General features: G+C 51.9%; 1 protein-coding gene across 3 annotated transcripts; it reads right to left on the bottom strand.

The window, feature by feature from the left end:
• Positions 1–129: 129 nt before the first annotated feature.
• ATN1 (atrophin 1) lies at positions 130–21348 on the bottom strand. 3 transcript variants are annotated; one of them, XM_012569939.5, is made up of 10 exons: positions 21205–21348; positions 9054–9241; positions 8718–8855; positions 8216–8329; positions 4933–6953; positions 4494–4716; positions 3668–4385; positions 2355–2498; positions 1939–2119; positions 130–1390 (listed from the first exon to the last, which is right to left on the bottom strand). In XM_012569939.5, the coding sequence occupies exons 2-10, from the start codon at positions 9129–9131 to the stop codon at positions 1357–1359; spliced, it is 3651 nt and encodes a 1216-aa protein (XP_012425393.5). In that variant the 5' UTR covers positions 9132–9241; positions 21205–21348; the 3' UTR covers positions 130–1356. The 3 variants fall into 3 exon arrangements, with proteins under 3 accessions (XP_012425393.5, XP_041570624.2, XP_072782087.1); XM_041714690.2 differs by having other exon boundaries at positions 21113–21215; XM_072925986.1 differs by lacking the exon at positions 21205–21348 and having other exon boundaries at positions 9054–9095.
• Between the last annotated feature and the right edge of the window lie 3205 nt (positions 21349–24553).

Below are 24553 nucleotides of genomic sequence, written 5' to 3'. Positions count from 1 at the left end.
TGCCCAGCGGCTCCCCCGAGCCTTTCCCGAGGCGGTGCCCACTTCCAGCCTCTCCCAGTTTTCACCGGGAGTGCTTCTGCCCTTCCCGTTCTAGCCCCACTGAAAAGAAATGAACACACCAGAGTCCCGTTTCTGAAAGGGTTTTTTTGTCTTTTTTTTTTCCTTTTTTAAGAGCTTCATATATATATTTATATATATATATAAATTATTAGAATGTGTGTCAGGGCTCGGGAGTGCGTGGGGAACATCGTTTGGGTGGTTGTTTTTCTTTCTTTTCCATAGCTGGGTTGTTGGTTGTTTTCTCCTTTAATGGTTAAGTAAATATATATATATATGGGGGACCAATCGAGAGATACAACTGTGAAATCAGAACACGCACGCAGGGGCAAGGGAGTCACAAGTTGCTACATAAAACTGCCACGTCTAATAGGATGTGCATGAGTTAAAGTACATCAATTAGGATGGGTGAGGGGAAAGGGGCAGCCACCATCTTTACAGACAGTCCCAGGACGCAGTGTAACCGCTGGGCCATGCCAGCTCTCCCCACGGGGCTCAGAGGGGTCACGGTGCTGATGGCAGCCTCCAAAACAGTCTGCTGGTGCTTTGCACCTCGTGGCCGTGCCCGTTCCCGGCAGCTGAGGAAAGCACAGCCACCGTCCTGCAAACAGTCCTGCGGTGCTTTGCACCCCGATGGCTGGGACCGGACTCTCCGCAGGCAGGAGAGGCTGCTCAGGAAGGGACCTGGAACGCTTTGTTTGCATCTGAAGGGGTGTCGGGAGAATGGGAAGCTGCTCTGGCTAAATCTGAAAAAGTTCCACGTTGCTTTTCTGTATCGCTAAGCAGTATCTTACACCTAAAGGGGGGGTGGGGTGTTGAGGAGGCATCTCGAAAAAAGGCTCTTTTGTGTTTGCGGTCATTTCTCGGCCGCACCTCCTCCTTGCAGAAGCAGAAAAGGCAGGAGCATCCTGTACATGAAGTCCTGCAATGCTCTGCACTTTTTATTTAATGCAACTGTTCCCCCAAAACAAAGGATGGAGCTCCTGCCACCCTGAATTCATGTCAGTCTTTGTCTTTCTGAGCTCTGTGCAATGCTGATTCTCTTCTCTTCAGAGCTCAGCTGAAATCACGTACCAATCGCTTCAGGTCCATTAGTGGTGTTTCAGTCCCTCCCCATTTTCTCTCCTCCACTTTTCCCAGGATGCCATCCCATACTTTCTGTCATCTTCTCTAGTACTCTACTGCATGGTGGGATCAGGATGTGTCACTTTGCAGCTTCCCTTCCCCCAGGATTTGGTTGATTGATTGCTTCTCTTGAGAGAAAGACATGATGATGTCACACTGACAGTAGAAGTCCATTTAAAGGGGTTTGTCACTTTCCTTCTTCAGGTGGCTAGGATAAAAAGAACAAGGTGACAGTGAAAGGGAAAAAGGCAATTTACACCATTCCCCTGCCTTTGTTCATCTGGACCCATACAACGCTGCTGGCTTGGGAGGTTGTGTAGATCCTTTAAGAAGGATCTATTGAAAAGGTACAGCATTCCACCTCTCTCTTTCCCAGTGTGCCTCCCCATGCACACGTGAATTCCTTATCTTGGCAAAATCATCAAACCCTTATAAATGTTTTGTATTTTGGCAGGGGTATCGGTTAGTCATAACTGCATTAACATGTGTGAAACACAATAAAGTTATCTCCCCCTCAGCGGGAGGAGCTGAGATCTCACAAGGGACTAGCCACTGAATAGCCACTTATGATAGCCAAGTATGATCTTCCTGGTGACCAGCCATAGCCCCATGGCAAAGCATCCCCGTTCCCGGTGTGGGCTTGGGCACAGTCACCCGCTCTATGGGCAATGCTTCCCTGTTCCCACTGCCTGTGCCAGCCCCACGGCAGGGCTGGGCCTGGAGGCGTTCTTGTGAGGAGAGAGCAGCTCCACGCACCTGTAGTAGTCCTCCTGCGTGGGGAGCGGCACGCCGTGCAGGGGGTGGTGGGCGTGGAGCCACTGCTGCTGCTCCAGAGCCAGGCGCTGCAGCTCAGCCGACTGCGCGTGCATGGCCTGCAGCTGGTGCGCCGCCGACATGGGCGCCGAGAGGGAGCCCGGCAGGTCCCTGTAGGGTGCGGCTGCAGCCAAAGGTGACACAGAGAAGAGCAGAGTTAATGCTCCATCCAAGACCCTGCTGCACCCCCATTCCCATCCCTGCCCACGTGCAGGACCTGCTCATCCTGACAGCGTGGGCCTGTCCTAGGCTCTGTTTCACAGACCTCAGTTTGGTCCTGTGACGCCTCAGGATGCCCCTGCCCCTCGGAACTCCGCTGATGCCCTTTGGAGTACAGCAGACCCTGTGAAGTTCCTTACCAAAGAGCTGGTGGCGCAGCACTTCATTCTCATGTAGAGGGTGAGGCAGGAGAGGGTTGGGGATGGTTCCAGCCGGGTATGGTATCCGGGTGAGGTGTGATCCCGAGGCGAGGGGGTCGATTAGAGGGTGAACGGAGGCTGAGGCTGGGAAGAAAAGATACCACAGGTAATTGTCCCAGGCTTTGCAGCAGGTAACACAGAGACAGGCACGAGGCCTCACAGAACAGATATGTAGACAGAGAGTCAGAGCATGTTAGGGATGGGATGATGTCACAGCTAAACAATACACTGTCATCTCCTTCTGAGCATTACTCTTCTTGTCTGCATCGAAGTTCACGTGAACTGGTCTGGCAGAGCTCTGTCCCTGCACTACTGCTCCTCAGAAGTACAGCTCCTTAGAAGTTCAGCAGGGTTCTGCAAGGACCTGCTCTGCAATCAGGTCTGCACCCCATATCGTGCCCATCTGTCACCCCGACAGCCATTCACGTGCATACTTGTACTGGGTGCTCTTTTCCAGGTCTTATCCAGGACAGATTCTCTTTCTAGTGGTTTGGACTCCCAGCCAGACTAAGGTGCCCAGCCATGGATGGTAGGGAAAGTGCACATTCACTTGTGCCTCATTCCATCTCTGAGCAGTTGCAGCTGCTCAGAGCCAGCATCTGTGAGTGACACCAGTACCTGAGCAGGCACAACACCTTTTTCCTATTGCACTGTAGCTTGGGCTTTGCTTCCCTGAGATTTTCATCCCTAAACGTTTTACTTTGCTTTCCTGTAAGATGTGGAAATGGAAGGGACCACCATTCAATTCTGAAACACAGCAGCCTCCAGTTCCTTATGATTAGGCCACCTTCTTTCTCATCCCACCCCATCCCATCCCACTGTCTGCAGCCACAGGAGCAAACCTGAAAACCAACATTTCAATAGTCCTAAGGACACTGCCGAAACTGTTCAAGCAGGGCTCCCGCTCCCTCTGCAGACTCCAGTGTAAGGAATGCAGTTTGCAGCAGCACCACCCAGGCAGTCAGTGGGACTCCAGCATTTGTACTGTGGTCCCACAGACCCAGAACAAAAGGACACAGTGCAAACAATTTTGCTGGCCACTTATCAGCAGTGCCAGTGCCTTTGGTGGGATGGGAGTGGGGGAAAGGAACAATGACCACGATGTTGGGCTCTTCTGGCTGAAGATCTGTGGCCTCAAAGTTTAGTCTCGTCAGCTTTTTGGGTTGCCCAGGGTCAGAGGAAGGGAGGACAAGGAAGACACAGTAGGACAGAAATCAGCTTTGCGCAGGGCACCACCACCATGCAGCCCTTACCTGCGTGTATGGCATCCTGCTGGTGGAGATGGAGGTGGGAGTGGATGTGGGAATGCTGATGGTGATGAGGTGTCACATTGAGCATCTGCAGCCGGGCCAGAGGGTCATTGCTGAGAGCGGCCACCCGCTCTGCGTGCTGGCGTTCAGCCGCCAAGCGCTCGGCGTAGGACATGTCGGGACGAAGGGTCGGGCCGGCTGCCAGCGCCAGCCTCTCCCGCTCCAAGTGGCCCAGCCCTGGGTGGAAGGGAAAAGCGGGGTGAAGGCCGGGGGCCGTCTGCAGACTCAGCCCGCCGTGGCGTGGGAACGGATCCATGGCAGCAGCTGGCACGGCATGGAGCTGCTCCAACTCGGCCGGTTTGACTTCAAAGCCAGGCTTGAGACGTTCACGCAGGTCCCGGTCCCTCAGGTCTCGTTCGCGGGCCTCCCGCTCCCGCAGCTCGCGCTCCCGCGTGGCCGGGTCGCTGCTGTAAATGGCTGGCACGTTGTAGCCCAGCAGGCCCGGGTCGACGGCACCCAGGGGCACGTAGAAAGGGTGGTTGCGGTTGCTGGGGGACATGACGTGGGGCCGGGCGTACTCGCTAAGGGTGCGCAGAGCTGGCGTGTCAGGGCCCAGGTACGGGGGAACAGTCGCTACAGCACTGCCCTGCTCGAAGGAGGGGCGGTGCGGAACTGGCCCGAGGGACGAGCACTCGACCGGACGGCCCTCCTGGGCCATCTTCTGCAAAAGAGCAGAGAGACCGGCTTCAGGGTCCCGGCGGGGAGCGGCCGAGGGGGCCCTTGAGCATCCGCCCCGGCTGCGCTGTGGCAGTGGGACTCCCAGACCTACCACACTCCTCTCCAGCTCCCGCTCCTTCTCCCGCTCCCGCTCCTTCTCCCGCTCCCGTTCCCGTTCCCGCTCCTTCTCTTCACGGGCCTTCTGCTCGGCCTCTCGACGCACTTTCTCCACCAAGTCTGCTCTTTTCTTGGCCAGCTTGGAGCCATCAAGGGGCACAAAGTACAGGTCTGTGCGGGAGCAGGAGTTGAAGCCACGGTCCAGGTGTTTGTTGAATCTGTGGATGAGAGGTGAAGCCCATCAGTGCTGGCAGGGCTGGTGAGCAGGGATGGATGGGGACAGGAACAGCTACTGTGGGAAAGGTACTGCGGGAATGTGAAGGGCATCATGAAAAAGGCAAAAGTGCGTCGCTGCACCTCAGGCTTAGGGTGATTTTCCCTTCCCTGCCCCATACGCCCCTCCCCATCCTTTGCAGAAAGCAGTCTCCCCTCACCTGGCTGACTGGCTGGCATGGCTCGGCACATCCACCACCTTGGGGGGTGGCGAGGGGCTGCGGGCAGGCGGCACGGGGCTCTCTGGGGGCTCGTACTCCTCCGACGGCTCCTGCTTGATCTGAGCAGCGCTGAGGGGGAGCTGGGGCGGCGGCGGGGCCGGAGCAGCCATGCTCCCTGGCAAGGGCGGCGGGGCAGAGGGGGCGGGTGAGGGGGCTTTGTAGCCCCCCGCCACAGGGGAGGAGGCCACCCGGTAGCCAGGAGGGGTGGCTGCACGGAAAGGGGCAGCCGAGGAAGTGGGGGGCGAGCCTGGCTTGTAGGGGGCCGGGGGCTGGAAGGTGGGGACAGGGGAGGCCGCCCGCTTCCCGTATGGGGCCACAGCTGATGGGGGTACCGGGGGTGAGGCCGTCTTGTAGGGGGCTGCAGAGGGGGAGGCCATGGTGGCAATGACTGTAGAGAGGGTGGTGGCAGCAGAGGTGACTGGAGGGCCAGCCCCATGAGCAGGGGAAGGGGGTGGTGGCGGGGGGAAGGTGTAGGTGGCAGGACTCTGCCCCGGTGGGTGCGTGCACATGCTGGGGTAGCTTCCCTGGGAAGAGGCGGCAGAGGAGGATGAGGAAGAAGAAGAGGATGAGGACGAGGACGAGGAGGAGGAGGAGGGGACAGCGGCCGCAGTGGCGGAGGGAGCCTGGCTGTAGGCAGCCTGGCTGTGTGGAGGGTAGAGGCGCAGCCCGTAGGTGGGATGGGAAGGGTGATGGCTGCTGGACTCCAGGCCGTGGGGGTAGCCCCCGGGGGGCTGGGGAGGGGCTGTGGCTGCTGGGGAGACACCCCCGCTGCTCCCGTGACCATGGTGGTGCTGCTGGGGAGGCTGCTGGTGATGGGGGGACTGGCCAGGGAAAGGGGCAGCAGGGTGGGAGCCAGCATTGCCCAGGGGGCGGCTGTAAGGGGGTGGCCCCTGGCTCCAGACGGGCTGCGAGGGCAGGGAGGGCTGGGTGTACTTGGGGGGCTGGCTGGAGACGGAGAGGCCGCTGGGCGGGGGGAAGGAGTGCCCGTAGGAAGCACTGTAGCTGGGCAGGGGCTGGCCCGGGGAGGGCTGGGGGTACTGGGCAGAGGAGCTGGAGGGCGGCAGCGGCGGTGGGGCGTAGGGGTAGCGGGACGGGGCCAGGGCCGGTGCCTTCTCCTGCCCCATGCTGTGGGGCGAGGGCAGGTGGCCACTCAGGGCCTGCCCCACCATCCCTGGGGAGCTGGAGGCGGCCACTGCGTTGTTGAGGGGGCGCAGGGCCGGCGGAGGAGGCAGGTTGGAAGAGACGTGGGGGAAGGAGGGGGTCGAGGCCGGGGGGGCAGCCGGGGCGTTGGCTGGGGGTGTCTTTTGAGGGGGGAGCCCTCCTCCCACGGACGCCAGTGAGATTGGGGTGGTAGGTGGTGGATTGTGCTTGGCGCTGAGGGTCTGCTCACGAGCCCCTGGTGCTGGGAGCCCCCCCACTCCACTGGCAATTTTGGCCCCAACCTGGACCACATTGGCCGTAGGATAAAGGGGAGTGTGGGAGGAAGAGGAGGAGGAAGAGGAAGAGGATGAGGAGGAGGAAGGGGGAGCAGAAGGGGCAGCAACAGCAGAGGAGGAGGAAGAGGAGGAGGAGGAGGCAGGTGTCTGTGGGGCCTGAGCCTGGAAAATGCGGGAGGCCTGGCCCTCCAGCTGGGAATGGTAACTTCCTGCAGGGGGTCCCTGGGGGTGCGCCTCGCCCGGGAGCCCAAAGCCGGGCTCTGGTGGACGGGCCAGGCTGTCAGGAGGGGCAGCTACCGGCGGGCTCTCGGGGAAGAGCGGGGGGTGGTGGTAGGAGTGAGACGGCCCCTGGGACAGCACAGAAGAGGAGTCGGAGTCGTTCTCCACGCTCCCAGGGCTGTAGACACTGGGCGAGGTGCTCCTGTTATCCTGGTCAATGTCCCGTGGGTCGCTGCTCATCTCATCATTGAAGCTGTGGCCATCAAGGCTGTCAACATCCGATGGGGATGGAGGACAGGGCAACTCCTGAAGAAAAAGGAGGAGGAAAGGGGCATTATGAGGCCTCCCAGACCACACGTGACACACTTCAAGTTCCCAGAAAACTTGTTTTCTGACCTTTCTCTGCCAACCCCAGCACTAGAAAACCTCACAGAGGAAAGGAGACATTGTCTGGCAAAGTACACATAACACCAGAGCTCCTGCCTACTTTCCAGTGCTCCCAGGTCCTTCATGAGCATTCTGTGTTCAGAAAGGAAGTAACAATGGATTACCATGTGTAAAGAGGCAGTGAGGGAGGGCAGAGAACTGTTATACACAAGGCTGAGAGGGAACAGACACAACAGGGGTCGGCCAGGACATGATATCACCGGTGGCATGGAGCAGCACACACCACAGCGGTCCTAGCACAGGCCCCAGACCCAGAATTGCTCTTCTTGCCCCTGCAGAGCCCTCCCTGCTCTAAGAGACCAGTTCCTACCCCTCTCACTGTTCCACTCCTTACTTCCAGGAGCTCCCCCTGTGCTTCCCAACCCCTGCTGCCTCAGACAATGTGCATTGGTGATTAGCAGTCACCATGGGTAAGGGTAACTAACAAGCACCACTCTAATCAAGGAAGGCTAAGCTGCAAAAATGCCACTGTTGAGCTGAACAGACTGTCCGTGTGGAGAAATTACAGAAGTGGAACCAAGATGGTTGAATTATAAGGACCTCTTAACATGAGCAAGTGTCCCCAGGTTCACAGGCCTTTAAGGCCAGTTCCCTGTACAGGCTAACAGGGAACAGAGAAGCACAAGAGCTGAGTCTTCCAACCACCCAACCACCAACCCAGCCTGGTGCTGTCAGTGTTTTGGAAAAGCCCTGCCACAGCTCTGTGTGTGCATGAGCAGGTGTTGAATGACTGTCACCTGGAACCCATCATGACTGAAGCACCTCCCTGTCACCCTGTGCTGAGAGTCAGAAGGGACTGACTCCGACCCAACCTGTGGCTGCCAGGCTCTTGCCACCAAGCTGGAAAAGGCAGGGCACATCCCCAGCACCAACAGCACAGCAGCACCCTGAACACAAGGCAAATGAGACAGACAGCCTCTATCTGCTCAATCATCCCTCCTGGTGGCACTTTTGTAGATGCCATTTAGGCTGGAAGAGCTGCAGTGCAAAACCCAAGGTGTTGGGGATCCCAAGCAGCAGGAACCTCGAGCTGAGCAGACACCAGCAGCACAGATAGGGAACTGGAGACTCCTTTGCTCTGGACTGGGCACATGCCAGCAATCACAGCAGGCAGAGCTCACCTCAGTTTTGGTTTTTTTGGGAGCATTGGTGTCTTCCCCCTCACTCTCTGAGATCTCTTCTGTTCGGCCCTGCTTGCTGCTCTTGGGGGTGCAGGATTCCTCCAACCGGCCTTTCTGCAAGGAGACAAGGAGAACAGAGAGCTGGAGGGTCATGGGGAAATCTTGCAACCTGACAGGTCTTCACAGGCTGCAGCAAGTGAGACACAGCCACCATGGCATGTGGGGAGCAACATGGTAAGCGTGACACTAGCAGAGCAACATGGACCCAGGATATGGCAAAAACAAGCATTAAAAGGGTCTGGTGAGAGTGGACACCAGTTCTCAGGAAAGGGCAAGATGGTGAGAATGAGAGCAAAGAAGGATTCTGCCCATTTCAGAAAGCTAACCCAGCATGGACTACTTAGCAGATCTCTTCTGGTCTGCGTCCCTGGATCCTCAAGTGGATCCCACCCAATCTGGGCAGTCCTTGGCCACGCCACACTTGTGTTCTAGCTGACATTACCTTTGTTGCTTGTCGGGATTTCTCAGCCTTGCCATCGCTGCTGGAGGTGCTGACACCACCAGGGGAAGCTCGACCCCGTGACCTGAGCTCCTCTCGAGGCCCCGGAGTCTCTTTCTTCCGTCCACTCCGCATTGACATCTGAGAGAGGGATCACTGTGTCAGTCCTGCTTTGCATCTCCCAGCACTCCCACTCTGTGCCCAGCCTCCCAAAGCCCCTGAACCCCTTGCACTCCACTGTGCCAAGCTCATGCCCACTAGCTTTGAGGGGAGCCTCAGTTCCAACCCACACCTCCAGCCTGGCTCTCGTGTGCCACCCCCCTCTCCCACCCCACGTACTGAGTCCTTGTTCTGTCGTGTCTTCATTCTTTTGGGTGTGGGACCCCCATTCTCCTTGGCCCGGTTTGATGAAAACATAAATTTTTATGACTCTGTAACCCCCGTCAGCTGTTTCTGAGGAGACGGAGATGGGCAGTTCTTCTGGAAGGGGGAATCACACCAGCCACGCAGTAAGATCCCGCTGAATTCTGAAAAGCAGACAAGCAGATGAGGGAGGGGAAAGACTGAATGAACTACAGAACATCCTTTTGTGGTTTGCTATAGAAATATGACAAAATTATCATTGTTTTCTTATTTAGAGACTCAAGTATGTTTACCAAGAATGCAATAAACTCTCCTATCAGTGTGGGAAAAGATTTGCCCACTGCCATATCTGACTTCCAGTTTCTAGGAGTGATATGTGCATGATGCGAGGTATTCATTTTGAATGGCTTCAAACTGAGGGACGGCAGATTTAAATTAGATATTAGGAAGAAACTCTTTACTCTGAGGGGGGTGAGGCATTGGAACAGGTTGCCTCATGGATCCCCCAGCCCTGGCAGTGTTCAAGGCCAAGTTGGATGGGGTTTTGAATAACCTGGTCTTGTGGAAGATGTCCCTGTCCATGGCAGGGGTGTTGGCAGTAGATAATCTTTAAGGCTCTTCTTAATCCAAGCCATTCTTTGATTATTTAATTCTATGATTCAGGGCCCAATAACACTGCTTTGGAGAATGCAAGAAGGAATGGTTATCAGGATGTTATCCATCTTCTGGAATAATTTTAGTATTTTCCTTTCCTTGGGAAAAAAAACTAACTGGAAAGTGTTTTAAAATGTTCCCAATTACAATTTTTCTGATTTTGTTAGCTCATCTTCGCACTTGTCAGTGCAGAAAGTTACACCACCCTTACCTGGCCATGTGCTGCCATTTGCTAGCCCTGTGTCATTTGTCATTCAGCAAAGTGTCCTTTGCTGAAGGGCACTGTACAGCCCTGCCCTCTCCAGAGCACATCCACATGAACCACGACATTATGCACAAAATGTGACAAGTCTTGCTTGGGCTGTCCCATGCCCAAGGTACACAAATAGGTGCAAGAAAACAGATTTAGCTTTGCTTTTGCACAACACCATCACCATCTCTGTTTAGCCTGGCGTGCTTGTCAGGGTCTCCTCCTCCTCAACACACTGGATGTTTCTCAGTATTCCAAACCAAGCCATAGCCAGGGATGCAGAGTACATCCTTATGCTTTGCAGCAGCAGGATGATTTCTGAGATCCCCCCAGAACAATTTACAGCTCTGTGCCATGTCTAAAAGCATTTTACTGTAGATATTTAACACCCTTTAGTATCACAGAGTTCCTACTCTGGAGTATGAAAGTACCATGTTTGTGTTAGCCTGAGAACTGGAGGAAATTATGCAGGGATACTGCTCCTGAAGTTAGCTTGACTGAATCCAGCAAGCTAAAGACCTTTTGCACTGCTCTGCACTGCACACACATAACCAAAAAGACTTTATCCTCCCCAAGCCTGTCATCTGAGTTGCTATACTCAGCCTCTGGAACGGACAGTCTGAAAGACAAGGGAATGTGTCCTGTGGAAGAGTCACCAACAGAAAAAAATGAGTTTTATTGTCTCATCTAGAAGCACAGACGAATTTTGTGAATAAGAAGCCTTTGGATTTGGGAATCCCGAAGACCATCCCACACCTGGAAAAATCAGCTTCCAGCCAAGCAGTGCAGGAGCAATCTGGAGGACTTCCATTTCTCTGAGAAGGGAGCTGAAAGCAGGGATCAGAGCAAAAGCACCCAACAGGAGAACTCTCAGACCTCCTGTGCAGCCCTGTGTGGCCCCAGGGTCACTAGTTTCCACTGTCTTCATCTGCCTGACCATGAAAAATGACACTGGCCTGTCTCCCCTGGGGTTCCACATCTTCCCTGACCACTGCTTACAGAAACCCATCCGGAAGGTACTTAGGAAAATCAGGGGATTGTTTGTTTTAATTCCATTAATATTTTATTTGACCTTCATCACGAAAGCCCCAGGGGGACTCATCCAGCATTAATTCCCACACACATCAATTCATTAACTGAGACCTCTTCTTTAATAGGAAAATAGCTGATGATGGTTTATAACTGACCTAATGGAGGCAGAGCCCACTCCCAATCCCCACCCACTGACTTGTTTTACAGGCTCATATTTCTGTCACGCTTTGGCCTTTGGTTGCTAATTCAGCCAGCTACACTGATGCTACTCTAGATAAGCATCCAGAATCAACATTTCCTATGTGAAACATAAGCTTGTAATACCGAAGGCGATTCTAATTTAACTCAACTTTGACTCGTGCCATGGTGGCAAACCTGCAAACATTAGCAGCAGCAACAGCACGCTACCAATGTCACTGCTCCCTGCATTCCACAGGGATACCACCCACGCCTCCACAGCAGAGAAGCCAGAGTGATAACGCAGCACACAGGTCTCACTTCAGCTTTCCAGCAACCCTGGAATGACAATTACCATCCTCTTCCCAGAGAAGTCAGTCAGGGAAATAACATTCAGCCAACCACAAACTGAAACTTCCCTTTTTGAAAGGGATACCCACTCCGTACTTATTCCAACTACTGAATATGCAGTAAGAAACAATGGTATTTCAAGAGACATAATCAATCACTGACTGAGGCAGAAGTTTCTGTCACTTAGACAGTGAAGACTTTACTAAAATATGTAAGAGAATTGATGCACACATTATTAGTATAGTGGTATAGCAACTGTTATGGCCAGATGAGAGGATGACAAATCTGTCTTCTAATTTTAACATGTATGAAAAAAAAGCTTTCAGTGTGAGCCTTTGCAATTAGCAAGTTACACCTAACCCTTCCCATCAGTGAAGATCCCTGCAAATGCCTCTGAAGGGTTCTTAAGGCTCCATGGTTTTGGTTAGGAGGTGAGACGTGACAGGCCTGCTGTGGAAGGGTTAACCTTTCCCTGGCCCTGTGAAGCCCTTTACAGGTTCAACTGAGTTATGAGGCATTGCGAATTGCTACTTTCTGTTTGCATTTCAGACAACCCAGCTTGGCTTGGCTTATTGCCCAAACCCCTCCATATTCTCCTGCAAGCCCTGGTGAAGTCTCCTGTGAGCAACACACACTCAACAGGCATCCCCGACGTGGCATTCAAAATGGATCCCGCTCCTGCTCCTCCTCAGCTCCAAGTAATGCTCTTTCCCAAAGCCTGGACTGTCCTGCACCGGCAGCCAGAAGCTTATGAGGTTCAGCTCCTCTTTTGTTGAAGGACATGTTGACAGGCTGTCAACATGGAGCAATTCTCCCAGGTAAACATCTGGAAACAAGTCCATCTCAAATGAGAAGCACTCAGGTTTTACCTCTTCGAAAGCAGGCTGAATGTTTGTCCTTGGCTCAGGAGAGCATTTTTACACATTAGGCTGTGGCTTTGAGGAAATAAACTTTCCTAGACGGCGACAGAAGCAGAGGAAATGGGAACCAAGTTTCTGGGGTGGTGTTTGAGGGTTTGGCCAGAAGCGTAAATGACGAACGACTCGTGTGCCCAAAGCACTGCACACGCTGGGGCTGCAGGCAGGGCTACACCCAGCACGTGTCCAGCAGCCAGGAGCCCATTTCCATTGAGTCCAGGAAGACAGGGAGATGCTGCCAAAGACATGGAGGGTTTTGACACTTCAGCAATTCTCTCTGGGGTGCCAGTGCCAGCAGAAGGGAGAGATGAAGGCTCCTAGCATCAGTGTCATTTAGGAAAAAGAGCTAACCTTATCCCCTTTTTGGTTTGTTTATTGTAGACAAAGCCAGCTTCCACTAGATGCTAGTCCATGCAAGTTTGGAGTAAGGAGTCAGTGGAATGACTGCTTTAGCCTAACTACAGACGTTCTTAAGTGCAAACCTCTTGTCTTCTTCATTTGGGAACTGTTTAAAATACACAGTGACTACTCTTTAAGTAATTTTCTGAAATGTAGGAATCGCATCCAAAATCCTATGTGAAATCCAACATATTTGGTATGCAAAAGCAGGGATTCAGAAGTCAGATGTGAGAATTAAATTGAGTCTGGTTCTCTGCAATTCAATAGCTCTCTGTTCCCATCCTGTTTTTTCTCTTCCAATTTCTACAAAGGGATGGACTAGCACTGGAGGGAGGACCCAGGGTGGCAAAATGAACACAGCTGCTTTCTAACACATTGCAGATGCTGAAAAGTGTCCTGAAAATAAGCTGGAATGCTAACTGATGGATCCCTCTTGATGGGTAAAGATCACTAAGAAGAGCAGTATGCATATATCTATGACTGCCCAATGAATGATGGTCCCAAATATTTTTAACTCCTGTCTCAATCTCCCTCATTTTGTAAAATGAAGAGGAAATTTCCATAAATGTAATAAGTTTTAGCGATTGTGTAGGATCTTGAAAATATTAAGTTTTGTACCAAATACTGCAATCAGATAACCTGAAGTACAGCATTTCCCAATGGCTAATTACCTGATTTCCTGCTTGAACCCTGGCATTCTACTATAGGGCATGATGGAGAAAAAGAGGGAAGGAAGGCACCGTGTCCAGTGTTGGACAGCAATGAAAAAACAGGTCAGGGTTCGGGTTGCATGTTGCCATCTTTTGATACATACTTGGAGCGTGACATTACTGTAAAAGGGAAAATGATTTGAGCAAAGGTTTTAGGATGCCAAAATGATTGAATACCAAGATGGCAAGAATTTGTGGCTAATATTATCTTTGGTGTGAATACTGCCATGACTGGCTAATCTTCTGCATTCAGTAAATCTTGTTAAGAATAAATATATGAAGGTATACAAATGAAAGGTAGTTTTCAAACAAAGGCATTTTTCTGTCTCCTACAAAGTAGTTACAACACTGGGTGGATGTAGGGGCTGTGAGCTCAGGCAGGGAAGTGACTTAATCAAGGACCAGGATTCCTGCAGAAATGCCTACAACACAAGTGCAAACTGTGACTACTGCTCAAGAGGTCAAAATAATATAAATCCAGTATGAAAATAGCGACAGCTGTCAACTTCTGTTATTTTCCATAAGGACACTGATTTCATATTGGCAGTGTACTAAAATTTCACTGGATTCTTCTGATTTCAAAATATGCAAAAAAGAGACTCATCTTGAGGCAACAGCTTCAATCCTTCTTATATGTACTTGTTGACAAATTCATTTGTGAGGTTACCTCTGTACTCCTTCTCTGCAGTAAAATAATAAATAAAAATTAAAATGCTCACACTTCAGGAAAGGGTGCCAAATAAGAATACTAAAAATAACTGTGCAGAACACTGGCAGTCTTAGGAGATAAAGCTAGTTTACATTTTATTAAGCCTATATTAATGTTTTGTTTTCTTAATTTTGCACAACCATGACGAGCAAAAATGTCATTTTGAGTATGAAAATTCTAATTCTGGAACCTCCATTCAAGTAAAAATGTATCTGAGAAAAAAAAATTCTGGTTAACAGAGTGAAAGAACAGAGCTAAAGCAAGGTAATAAATAATAAAAACATTCATGCATTTAACACTAGCTTAATTTACAGCATAGAAGAAGATATTAATTTTTGCAAAAGCAACCTAAAATAAAGTTTGATTCACTAAATGAAGGTTAGATGTACTAAAGAAGGTTATGTTAATCGTAAAACAATTCCTGAGGGCACAGTAAAATGACTGTTAAGTATGTAACAGATTTACTTAAAAATCCCAGAAGAATCATTCTGTCTCCCTAGAGGAGGGCTTCCAGATCTCTCAGAGATACAGGCTGGCAGAGCCCAGTGGTGGATCAGGAAAAGAAACCACACTGGGCTCTACCTTCTGCAAGTGGGACAGAGCCTACAGATGCATGATCCAGAGGAAGGACACATCACACCCCCCACACTCACTATTTTATGACATGCAGCATCTTCCATATTTGCAACACCCGAGCACACCTTACCTGTGGAGCTGTTAGGGGCCAAGGGTCTGCTCTAATACCTCACACCCCTCTTTTGATACACAGATGTCCCTTTGCTAAGAATCCAAAGAAAACTACTCAGAGACATCAAAGGGTGGTTGCCCAGAGACTCAAAGGATGCTAGCTGGAGGGACTATCTGGACTCTGAGCTGACCAGTGCAACTCACGAGTGATACCCTTTGGATATAAGAGGCAGATCCATGAAAATGGCACCTCAGCATCCAGCAGCCATGGAGAAAGTAAACTGCATGCTAGAATTTCCTGAGGAGAACATCATTATGCCCCCACACAAACCTATGGCTTTCCCATATCTTGAAATGTGTGTGCAATTCTGCTTCTTCCATAGGAACTAGAAGAGGCAGTGAAGAGGCACAACTGTGTGGGCTAGACATCTCTGTCCAGAGAAAAGGTTATTCAAGTGAGGATGTGACTGGGAACCATTAAGCCATATATGAAAATTAGAGGTTAGGTAGGAAGTAATTTTTTTACTGTCTTTTCCAGTACAAATTTGATGGCCATCAAACAACACTACAAAGAAACATGTTCAAAACTAACCAAAAAGAAAGAGTAGTTCTTGAAACAGATGGCTGCAGAATTTCCAATTAAAGGACATCATGGATGCTAGAAGGTTCTATGTGTTTGATGGGAAAAATTGAGAGTTCCATTCAAGAGAGAATCACTGGTGCTTTCTGAATAGCTAGAAACCATATCTGGCTATGGCAGGTCCTGAAAACAGCTGGAAGCTATAGGACTATCAGAGGAAAATGGCACAGGATTGGATTGGTTTGGATTAGATTAGATTAGGTAAGATTAGAAAATGACATTATTAGATTAATGGATGAACTCAGTGATCCTGGGAGTCTCTTCCTACCTAAGTGATTCTATGACTTTGCAATCACTGACCCTAAGGACACCCTTTAGATTCTCTGTTTCCAGGGATTCATGACTGACAGCAAAGACATCACAAGAGCCACCTGTGCCAAGGGCAAGCATGTGAACAGGATGAAGATGGACAGACACATCCAGAACAAAAGAAGCTAACTAGGGCCAGGGAAATGGGCAGAGGAACAGTAGTACAGCAGATGTGAGTCACTGGTAAACTTCGAGTCACTCCTAGGCTTGGGATCCCACAGTTTCGCCTTGGTCCACTGGCCGAGGACTGGCCAAGTGGGATGATCCTGCCCTCATCCTTCATCTCTCATCCCAGAAGTCTGAAAATACTTCTAAGAAGGCTTTTCTTGAATGAGTGAAATCCACCACTGCACAGAGAAAGGAATATTCTTCAGGAGCAGGAAAAGAGAGGTGATTTTCACCTGATTATACACAGGATTGGTAAGGCAATTATGAGAGTAGTGCACACCATTTTTTACCTGTGTACTCCAAAAAGGATGCTGACAAACTGAGAAATGCAATTAACTCCTCCCCCTTATAACCTTAAGCTGAATAAATATAGCTTGCTTGAGAAAATGTTAAAACAAGACTTGAAGATGGCCTATGAGCACTACAAAGGAAGAAGATTTCTGACAGCTCTTTAACCCACACAACAAAGACCCCCATATCCAATGGATCTATCTAACATCAGACAAATACAACACAGAACTAGTGCAAAATTTGAAAAGCAGGAGAACTCAATCACTTGAAAAACTTGCATAGGAATCTGGTGTATCACTGAAATTTTTAAAGGGTTTTATTTTATTGTAAAATAAATGCTCTTAATATTTTCTGCACAGACCAGCCTGTTGATGAGAACAGGTTTTTCAATACTAAACTCATTAGTAGTCATAGAATTTGGCCAAAAGGTGATGAGGTCTACCTAGCTCTGGGTGAAAATGGACTTTAAAAGCAATGGTCTAGCAACGTATGAGGAAAGCCTGATGGATAACCATGACTGGATAAACCATTCTTCATGGAGGGTGGGCCCTCTTTATGTGTCTGGCAAACTCTGAATAATTATGAGGTAAATCACTTCATCTGTTGCACTGCCTAAAAGAAAAAGCCAGCAGTATATCCAAAATACTGTGCTGTAGATACACTTTATATCCAGTACACTCTGCTATATATATCAATATAAAATTTAATAACTATGTAACATTATATTTTATACAAGATATATTATATTATACAAACTATCATATATATTGTGATATACACACACATAAATATATATATACACACATATAGTAAATCCAATTCACTGTCCAAACAGAAGAAGGTTGCTCAAATGCAACCTTCACTTAAGTGATCTATAGCGCAGAGAGACCTTGGGGAAGAAACAGGCTATCACCAAGTGCATTGTACAGCAGGGAAATACAAGACTAAAATTTCCCAGCTAAACTCTCTGTGATGAAGAATGTCACCAGGGCAAGAGACATGAAGTAAGATTGAGAGCAACCAGCTCCCCTTCTTCAGCAAAGCCCAGACAGACCATCATTGGCTGAAATTGCCTGGAGAAGATATTGCAGTTAGCCTTTGGTTTGTAGGTGAAAATACTGCCACAACAATCAATCAAACATTGATATTTTTACAGGAAGAGACAACAACAAATCAGTGTTTGCTGCCACAACACACACAGAAAACAGAAGGTTAGAAACTTCTGCAGGAGAATTATCAGAGCTGGAAGCTAGGCACTGCTTCTGAAGGGATCACTTCCTCACAAAGTTGACTTCTCTTAAGCTTAAAACATGGCCAAATCCTTGTCTGCAAACATTTGAAGCCCAAACAGCCAACCAGACTGGTAGGGAGGTGAAGCTCAAGCCACTTGAACTGGAAATATCCCCTTCTGTTTCATCATTTTCCATACACACCTCACTGACAACATGGGCTGTGGGCCCACGACCACCCAACACGTGACTGGAAGGACAGAAAGATTCTCCAGTGCTCATCTCCACATGACAAAGAGCAGTGGCACATGCACCTGGCCAGCCTGGCAACACAAGCCTTGGGCAGTGCTGAGCCTCAGTAGGTCAGGGAAGGCACTGAGAGGGAGCATCTCATGCTCATGTTCATGGTAGACCATCCGCTGTGACCCGACTCCAGCAGGAATCACAGGCATTAATGATGTACCTAGGTGATCTGTCATTACTGACCTACCCTAGGTGTGCTCACTTGGTTAAGAGCACAACTTTTTCAGAGATGCCCTCACTTTTGAAGAGTCAGAACTTGTGCTGCCTTCTCCTTCAGCCTTTAAGAAGTTTGTAAAGCACTACTATTTTGTACTTCACTAGATGTAGTCTTCAAGAAGAACAGATGGAAGACATAAAGTGATAGATAAAGCACAAGAAATATATGTCATACTTCCAAAGCATCTCCTAATGGAGGAAGAATGAAAACCAGAAAATCCAATGAAGGCAAGAAAATAGTTTATTTGTCCCAAAGAGATTGGGAGAAAGAAATGAACTGGGGAAGATTAAGCCGGACAGAAGAGAAAAGCAGGTTCTCAGAAGAAAAGGCATTATACAAGGAGGAGTAATATAAGATGGACAAATATTCAGGTAGGTATTTAAGGAGGGGCACAGCTGAACATATGCATAGACCAATTCCAGAGATTGCATTTGCAAACATATTACACTCCAGACCTTTTAAATAAATAAACCTTCCCTACACAGCTCTGTATTCCACATGGATTGGTCCTCTCAACTCCAGCTCCATCCCTAAGAAAATCAGTGATGAACATGAGAGAGCTCATGGGAAGGCATGCAAGGAGTGACAGGGGCTGGACTTTGGGAAGAGAAAAACCTGCCTGATGCATTTCACCCACAAACAGAATCAGGATGAAGTATTTCAGTTGGAAGGGATCTACAATGATCATCTAGTCTGACTGGACTAGATGCTCCTCCTCCTCTTGAAGAACAATACAGATCAGGCTGCTTTTAGTACAGCAATCTCACCATGCTATAGAATCATAGTTCCTCACATGATCATTATAATTTTGGAATACATGTACACCCACAAGAAACATCATCGTCATTCTTTGTTCAGGTAAACCTAAAGGTGAGAATGCAAGCACCTTTCAGAGGTATCCAAGGGGTACAAAACCCAGGGGAGGAGGTAAATGCATATGAAGAGAGGTAAAGGCAGGTCACTGCAGCAGGTTAAACCTGTTCATCTTGTTCATTAAGATTCACTGCACATTTAATTTTCAAATGTTTGGAGGTTTTTTATAATTTCCAGCAAGAACCATGGTACTACAAGTTCATTCTTTGGCTATGCTTGAAAAGCTCCATCATGAACCATAACTGAAAAAGTCTGGTTTGAAAGATCAGGTCATTCCTAAGAAATTGGGGAAATACACAGATGATTGGTGTTGCCATCACTAATGACAGACACAAAATAACATTAACAACTTGGCCAAGAAACAGGGCAAAAGAGAACGAAAATAATTCCAAATGAACAATTCGATCATTCACATCTACAAGTGTCCCATCCATGGGTAATGACCGTGGAGCTCCAGCCCCTTGGGAATGTGTGTGCAGCACAGCAGCGATTCACAACACCCTCGGGCTTAGAAGGTGAGGGAGTCCAGCCTTCAACTCAGACAGCTGTGGGATTCTCTAGTGGGAAGTCAAAGCTGAACTCTGCAGCTTTAGGCAGCATACACCTGAAGGGTGTGTAACCGTGCTCCAGCACTCAGGTGGACACAAAATGAATGGCATTTGCAACTTCTCCTTCGCTCTCCTGCTACACCCCATAGGATAATGACCCACTACTTTCTTCTCACTTTTTTAAGGCTGAAAAGCATAGCGGCTCCTATGCAATTCACCCAGTACAACCAGAAATAATGACAACAGATTCGAGTGCCGAGCTCGGTAAGGACATGCTGCTTCCTAAGGCACAGCCCAGCAAAAAACAGACCCTGCAGACAAAAGCCCTACAAATTCTTACAGTAGCCATCCTGGCAAATGAGGAATCGGCTGCGGAACTCAAGGCAGCCACGCACTGAGGCAAGCGCAAGGAAAGACACTGCCCATCTGGAAAGCAACTTCGGGAATGTACAATAGCTACCAAGGCACAACTCCACGGCAAGCAAAGGCAGCGTGCAAAGTAATGCCACGGTGACCAAATGGCTGCCACTTCAACAGCACAGCGGCCACTCGGCAAAATACAGCCGGCAATTCGCTGGGCAACAGCAGCCGAGCCGGCCACCGGCCAGCTCAAGCCGGCAAGACAGAGCAGCCATCGGCTCCACGGCATAGTCAAAAGGGCAATGTGGGAAACCCAGATGCCACTTCTTCAGGAATCCTGAATAACAAATGGACAACCAGCCGGACACACCGAGGGATCTCGGCCGGTTCAAGAGGAGCGCAGCCGCCACCTCGATGCCACCCAGCCACCCCACTACGGGGTCTCGCCAGTGCCCCGGTCCCCAAGGGCCACCCCGGCGTGCCAGGGGAGGGGGCAGGGGTAAGCGGTGAATCCCACCCGTGTCCGCTGCAGCCACGGCGGGGGGAGCCGACACTCTTCTCGGCCCCCGATGGAAACGTTATTCCCAGCTCCTCCTGCCCGCTCCCCGGCCGCACCTGGGGGAGCGGGGACAATACGAGCCCCCTCCCGCCGAAGGCAGGCTGGGCGGGAGCCGGTCCCCTCCGGCGCCGTGCCGCCCTCCTCCCCGCACGGCGCCGGGCCGCAAACTCGCAACTCCCGCCCGCCGCGCCCCCCGGGCCCGCGCGCCCCTGCCCCCGCCGAACTTCCCGCCGCAGGGAAGGGGGGCTCCGCGGGCGCTGACGTCACGCCGGGCGCGCGGCGGGGGGCGTCCCCACCCCGGGACCCCCGCGGCGGGCGCGGAGCCCCGCGCGACCCCCGCCCCCCGTTCCGGAGGGAAGGCGCCGCGCCGCCGTCCAGCGCAGCCGAGCCCCGGGCGGGCAGCGCCCCCCGGCGATGCCGGAGCGCTCCCAGCCGCGGCCGGGACCCCCGCCCCGCCGAGCCCCCGTGCCCCGCGGCGCTGTCCCGGCTCCTTCCCGGCCCCTCGCCGCATCCACGCCGGGGCAGGGACCGCCGGGGACCCTTCCCCAGCGCCGCGGGGGTTAATCGCACTCTCGCCCCTCCTGCCCCCCCCAACTTTGGTGTTTCCCCCCCCTCCTCCGCGCCGCCTCGCTCCCCATCCCGACAGACGGACCGGAGAGCTAAAATCAAGCCGAGAAAGAATGCAGCGAGTGGGCGACAATGACAAGCGGGGCGGGAGCGGCTGGGAGCGGGCGAGGGACTCACCGGCGGCTCCTGAGGGGAGGTCGAATGAAGGGAGGAATGGAGGCGGCGAGGAGCGGGGGGCAGGGATTTAAACGCTGCCCCCCCTTCTTTTTTTTTTTTTTTTTTTTTTTTTCCCCTTTCCTCCCTCCTCCTTTTCCGCGCTCCCTCGTTTCCTCTCGCGGCTCCGGAATAACCGGTCGGCGGCAGGGACAGCGGCTCCGGGAGGGGGGTGCGGCGGGGAGCGGGGCCCCCCCGCCCCGCGGCTATGTCGCCCCCTCTCCCGCCGCGCTCAGGCGCCTCCGCCTGCGCCCCGCCGCCCTCCCATCGCTCCCACCGCTGCCCGCCTTAGCCACCTCCCATTTCCGAAGGGCCCAGAACGAGCCCCCTCCCCCGCCCCTCTACTCCGCGCTCGCCGCCGCCCCTCCCCGCGAAGCACCCCACACACCCCGCACCCCCCAACACCCCCGTGGGCAGCGTGGGACGGGGGAGGAGGAGACGCGGGCGCGGGGAGAGCAACCGGCCCGGCCCCCGCCCCGGCCGCGGCCGCGCCCCGCACCGCTGGGCCCCCGGCGCCGGCACAAAGGCTGGGCGAAGTGGGGGAGAGAGAGCCCGGAGGGGCGTTTTTGGCAGGACGGGCCCAGCGCGACCGCGGGGTGCGGGGGGGTGGCGGCCGGCCGGGGCTGCGGCGGGGCCTCCCGGGGGGCGGGGGCGGCGGCCGCCCGACGGGCGCTCATGGGCGTGCGGCCGCGCGCGCATCCATCCCCCCGATCCCGCTTCCCATCCCCCGCCCGGTTGCCAGGCAACGGCACAAAGGGAGCGCGAGCCCCGTGCGGGGGCCGCTCCGCGCTGCCCGCACCGGACTGCGGCCCCCCCGGCACACGCACACGCACACGGCGGCGGCGTGCGGGCCCCCCCCGGCTCACACGCGCACGGCGGGATGCGGGATCCGGCTGGCGCGGGCCTCGCCCGAGCGGCGCCACATCGCTCCCCCCCCCCCCCCCCCCCCCCCGCCGCCTCCCGCGGCCGCACGGTGCGGGGGAGCGGCGGGGCTCAGCCGTAGATACGCGAAACATCCCCCCATGGCTGCTCGGAAACGCGGCTGCCGCCCCTCGCTGGCCAAGTTCATGGCGTCGATAGCCATTTTGGAAAAGCTGCTGTCGGAGGAATGGCTTTGGGAGGGAACGGGGGAGCCCGCCGGCTCTGTCACCCGGCCAGCCCGCCGAGGGGCTAATCCAGCTCCAGCCGCTGCCTGCTGCGGGAGCACGGCCAACGGAGCACGGGGCTGGGGGCCGAGGGGATGCTACAAGTGCTGCCCTTCCTGCCCCGTTTAGCTGCAGAAGGCACGGCAACCTGGAGCTGTGTCTCACAGACATGAACACGGCTGTATTTTTAAATAAGAAAGCCTTAGTGTGCAGAAGGGCAGGTTTCACTCTGGTGGCCTTCAAGCATAATCCCAAAATATTTCCTCAGCAGGACCTCTCAGTGAGCAGGATGGATGGCTTGCTCTCCACGGGCTTTTATTCAGCAATTCTCATTGTCCGCTACATGGCTCCGAGCACTATTTACTGAACGGCGTCCAAACTCGGCACTGAATGCAGATGTATTCCTCTCCTCTTGGGGGTTTCAGCAGTGCTATTCACCCCAATGCTTTAAAAATCATTAAGAGCCATGTTCCTTCTAAACTGGTGGCTCCCAGTGCAAGTGTTCCACACCCACTTCAGGGGTACCATGCCATTTTGGGGCCTCACTATTTATCCTGGACGCAGAATTGCTCTCGGTACTTCTCAATCCCAAGCCAGCCCCACTGGCATGCAGCACCCTGTTGCACAACATCAGCATGCTTCATGCCTCTAGCTCTCATTCATTCTCACATCCACCCTTCTCCACAGCTTGCTTCTTTGTCCTGCCCCTTGTGGGGACCCTCCACCCTGCCAGCAGTAATCCTGAAGTGCTGTGGTTCCCTAAGCCTCTCTGGTTCCCACATCTGGCATGGGAGACTGAAAAAGCCATGGCTAATGTTTGCAGAAATGCTCACTAGGTTTTATGTGGTCAGTCCAAAACATTTCACCATACTGTTTTGGCAAGGTGCTGTGTGGAAGAGACCACCCTGTGGATCCCAAGCACGGGGGTAAGCGTTATCTGCTTCACAAAGTGCCTCACCAAGCTGAGCCCCAGACAAGAAGACAGAATATTATTATTGCTGTTGAGGTGGTGGCGTTTGCAGTTGTCACGGCTGCTTCGAACTGTCGCCTTTAGGATCTGACAGCCTTGCCTCCCGAGCTCATAGAGCGTGTGACCCTTAGAGGCCAAAGTGATGATTCATGAAGGACGAAGATCTTGTCAAGATCCTTGTTCTCTGGATGCTAAACAAAATACCCAGATCCCCAAGGTTTGTGGTTTGAGGAAAAACCTCTGTGGCAGCTACAGTGGTTAGTATTGCTGAGATCTTTTGGATGAGTAACGTGTGACACCAAGTTTATATAACCACAGTGTCAAGCCCCAAATGGTTTTCATGTCATCATCTTCCATAACCAGGTCAGCTGCTTCAGTTCAAAAGCTTGACTTAAATTAATTATCAAGATTTTTAGTGTCATTTGTTATTTCAATAAGTGAATAGGCAGAGACTCCAATACCTTATGAAAATCATACTGGGCTTTGGTTTATTCCAAGAAGCCAGCCAAAGATGGCCTGCAGTCTTAGTTTATGAAGAGACATCAGAGGTGGTTCAAAAGAGAAGCAGAACCAGGGCAACCATTCCTTTTCCCCACTTATAAATGCTCCCAGCCAAATTGCTGCTAGGTCAAGTCACACCCTATGCTTTCAGAGTGGTAAGCATAGGTGGAAAACAGACAAGAGAACCACGAGTGCTTGTGTGTGCTCATGCAGCAAGACCAAGGTGGGCTGGCTGCAGAACGTGGGAAATAAAATTATCTCACCTTTGAAATCAACAGATTGAAGGGCTTGGGCAAACCAGGAGCATTATAGCTGTGTGTCTTCAGGATGGATATATCACCTGGGGAGTCTGTGACCCAGCCAGGAACCAAACTTCCTGGGGTGTAGCTGGTCCTCCCTCGGATTAGGGAGATAGGACGTGCCACCTTGAGATCTCTCCAGCCACATCATCCCATTGCTTTCCAGTTCTACCAGGGGACAAACAGCTGCCTGCAAAAGGAGAGGCCCTGGCTGGGATGTAGCCTTCTTAGGGAAACACAGCACAAGAAAGGTTCTGATAGTCCTGTGGGGGAGGGAATGAGATAAGTGAGGTGCTAGAGCTCGTGGCATACAAAGGGAGGCTGAAAGAGCTTTTTCTTTCAGCCTGGAGTAGAGAAAAGTTGGGAGGTAACCAATTACTCTTTGGTTTTTTTTTTTT

This window comes from Taeniopygia guttata, chromosome 1 (genome assembly GCF_048771995.1).
Source record: "Taeniopygia guttata chromosome 1, bTaeGut7.mat, whole genome shotgun sequence".
Classification (NCBI taxonomy): Eukaryota; Metazoa; Chordata; class Aves; order Passeriformes; family Estrildidae; genus Taeniopygia; species Taeniopygia guttata.
The sequence above is the reverse complement of the archived record's forward strand: the minus strand, read 5'-3'. Positions and strand labels throughout refer to the sequence as shown.

What these genes read in the sequence shown, in the direction of transcription:
- ATN1 (XM_012569939.5), bottom strand. Translation starts at nt 9,131, where the DNA reads ATGTTTTCATCAAACCGGGCCAAGGAGAATGGGGGTCCCACACCCAAA. An exon ending in CCAAAAAAACCAAAACTGAG is followed by an intron (nt 6,954 to 8,215) that starts GTGAGCTCTGCC and finishes CTTTTTCTTCAG; the next exon opens with GAGTTGCCCTGTCCTCCATC. An exon ending in CATGCCAGCCAGTCAGCCAG is followed by an intron (nt 4,717 to 4,932) that starts GTGAGGGGAGAC and finishes TCTCATCCACAG; the next exon opens with ATTCAACAAACACCTGGACC.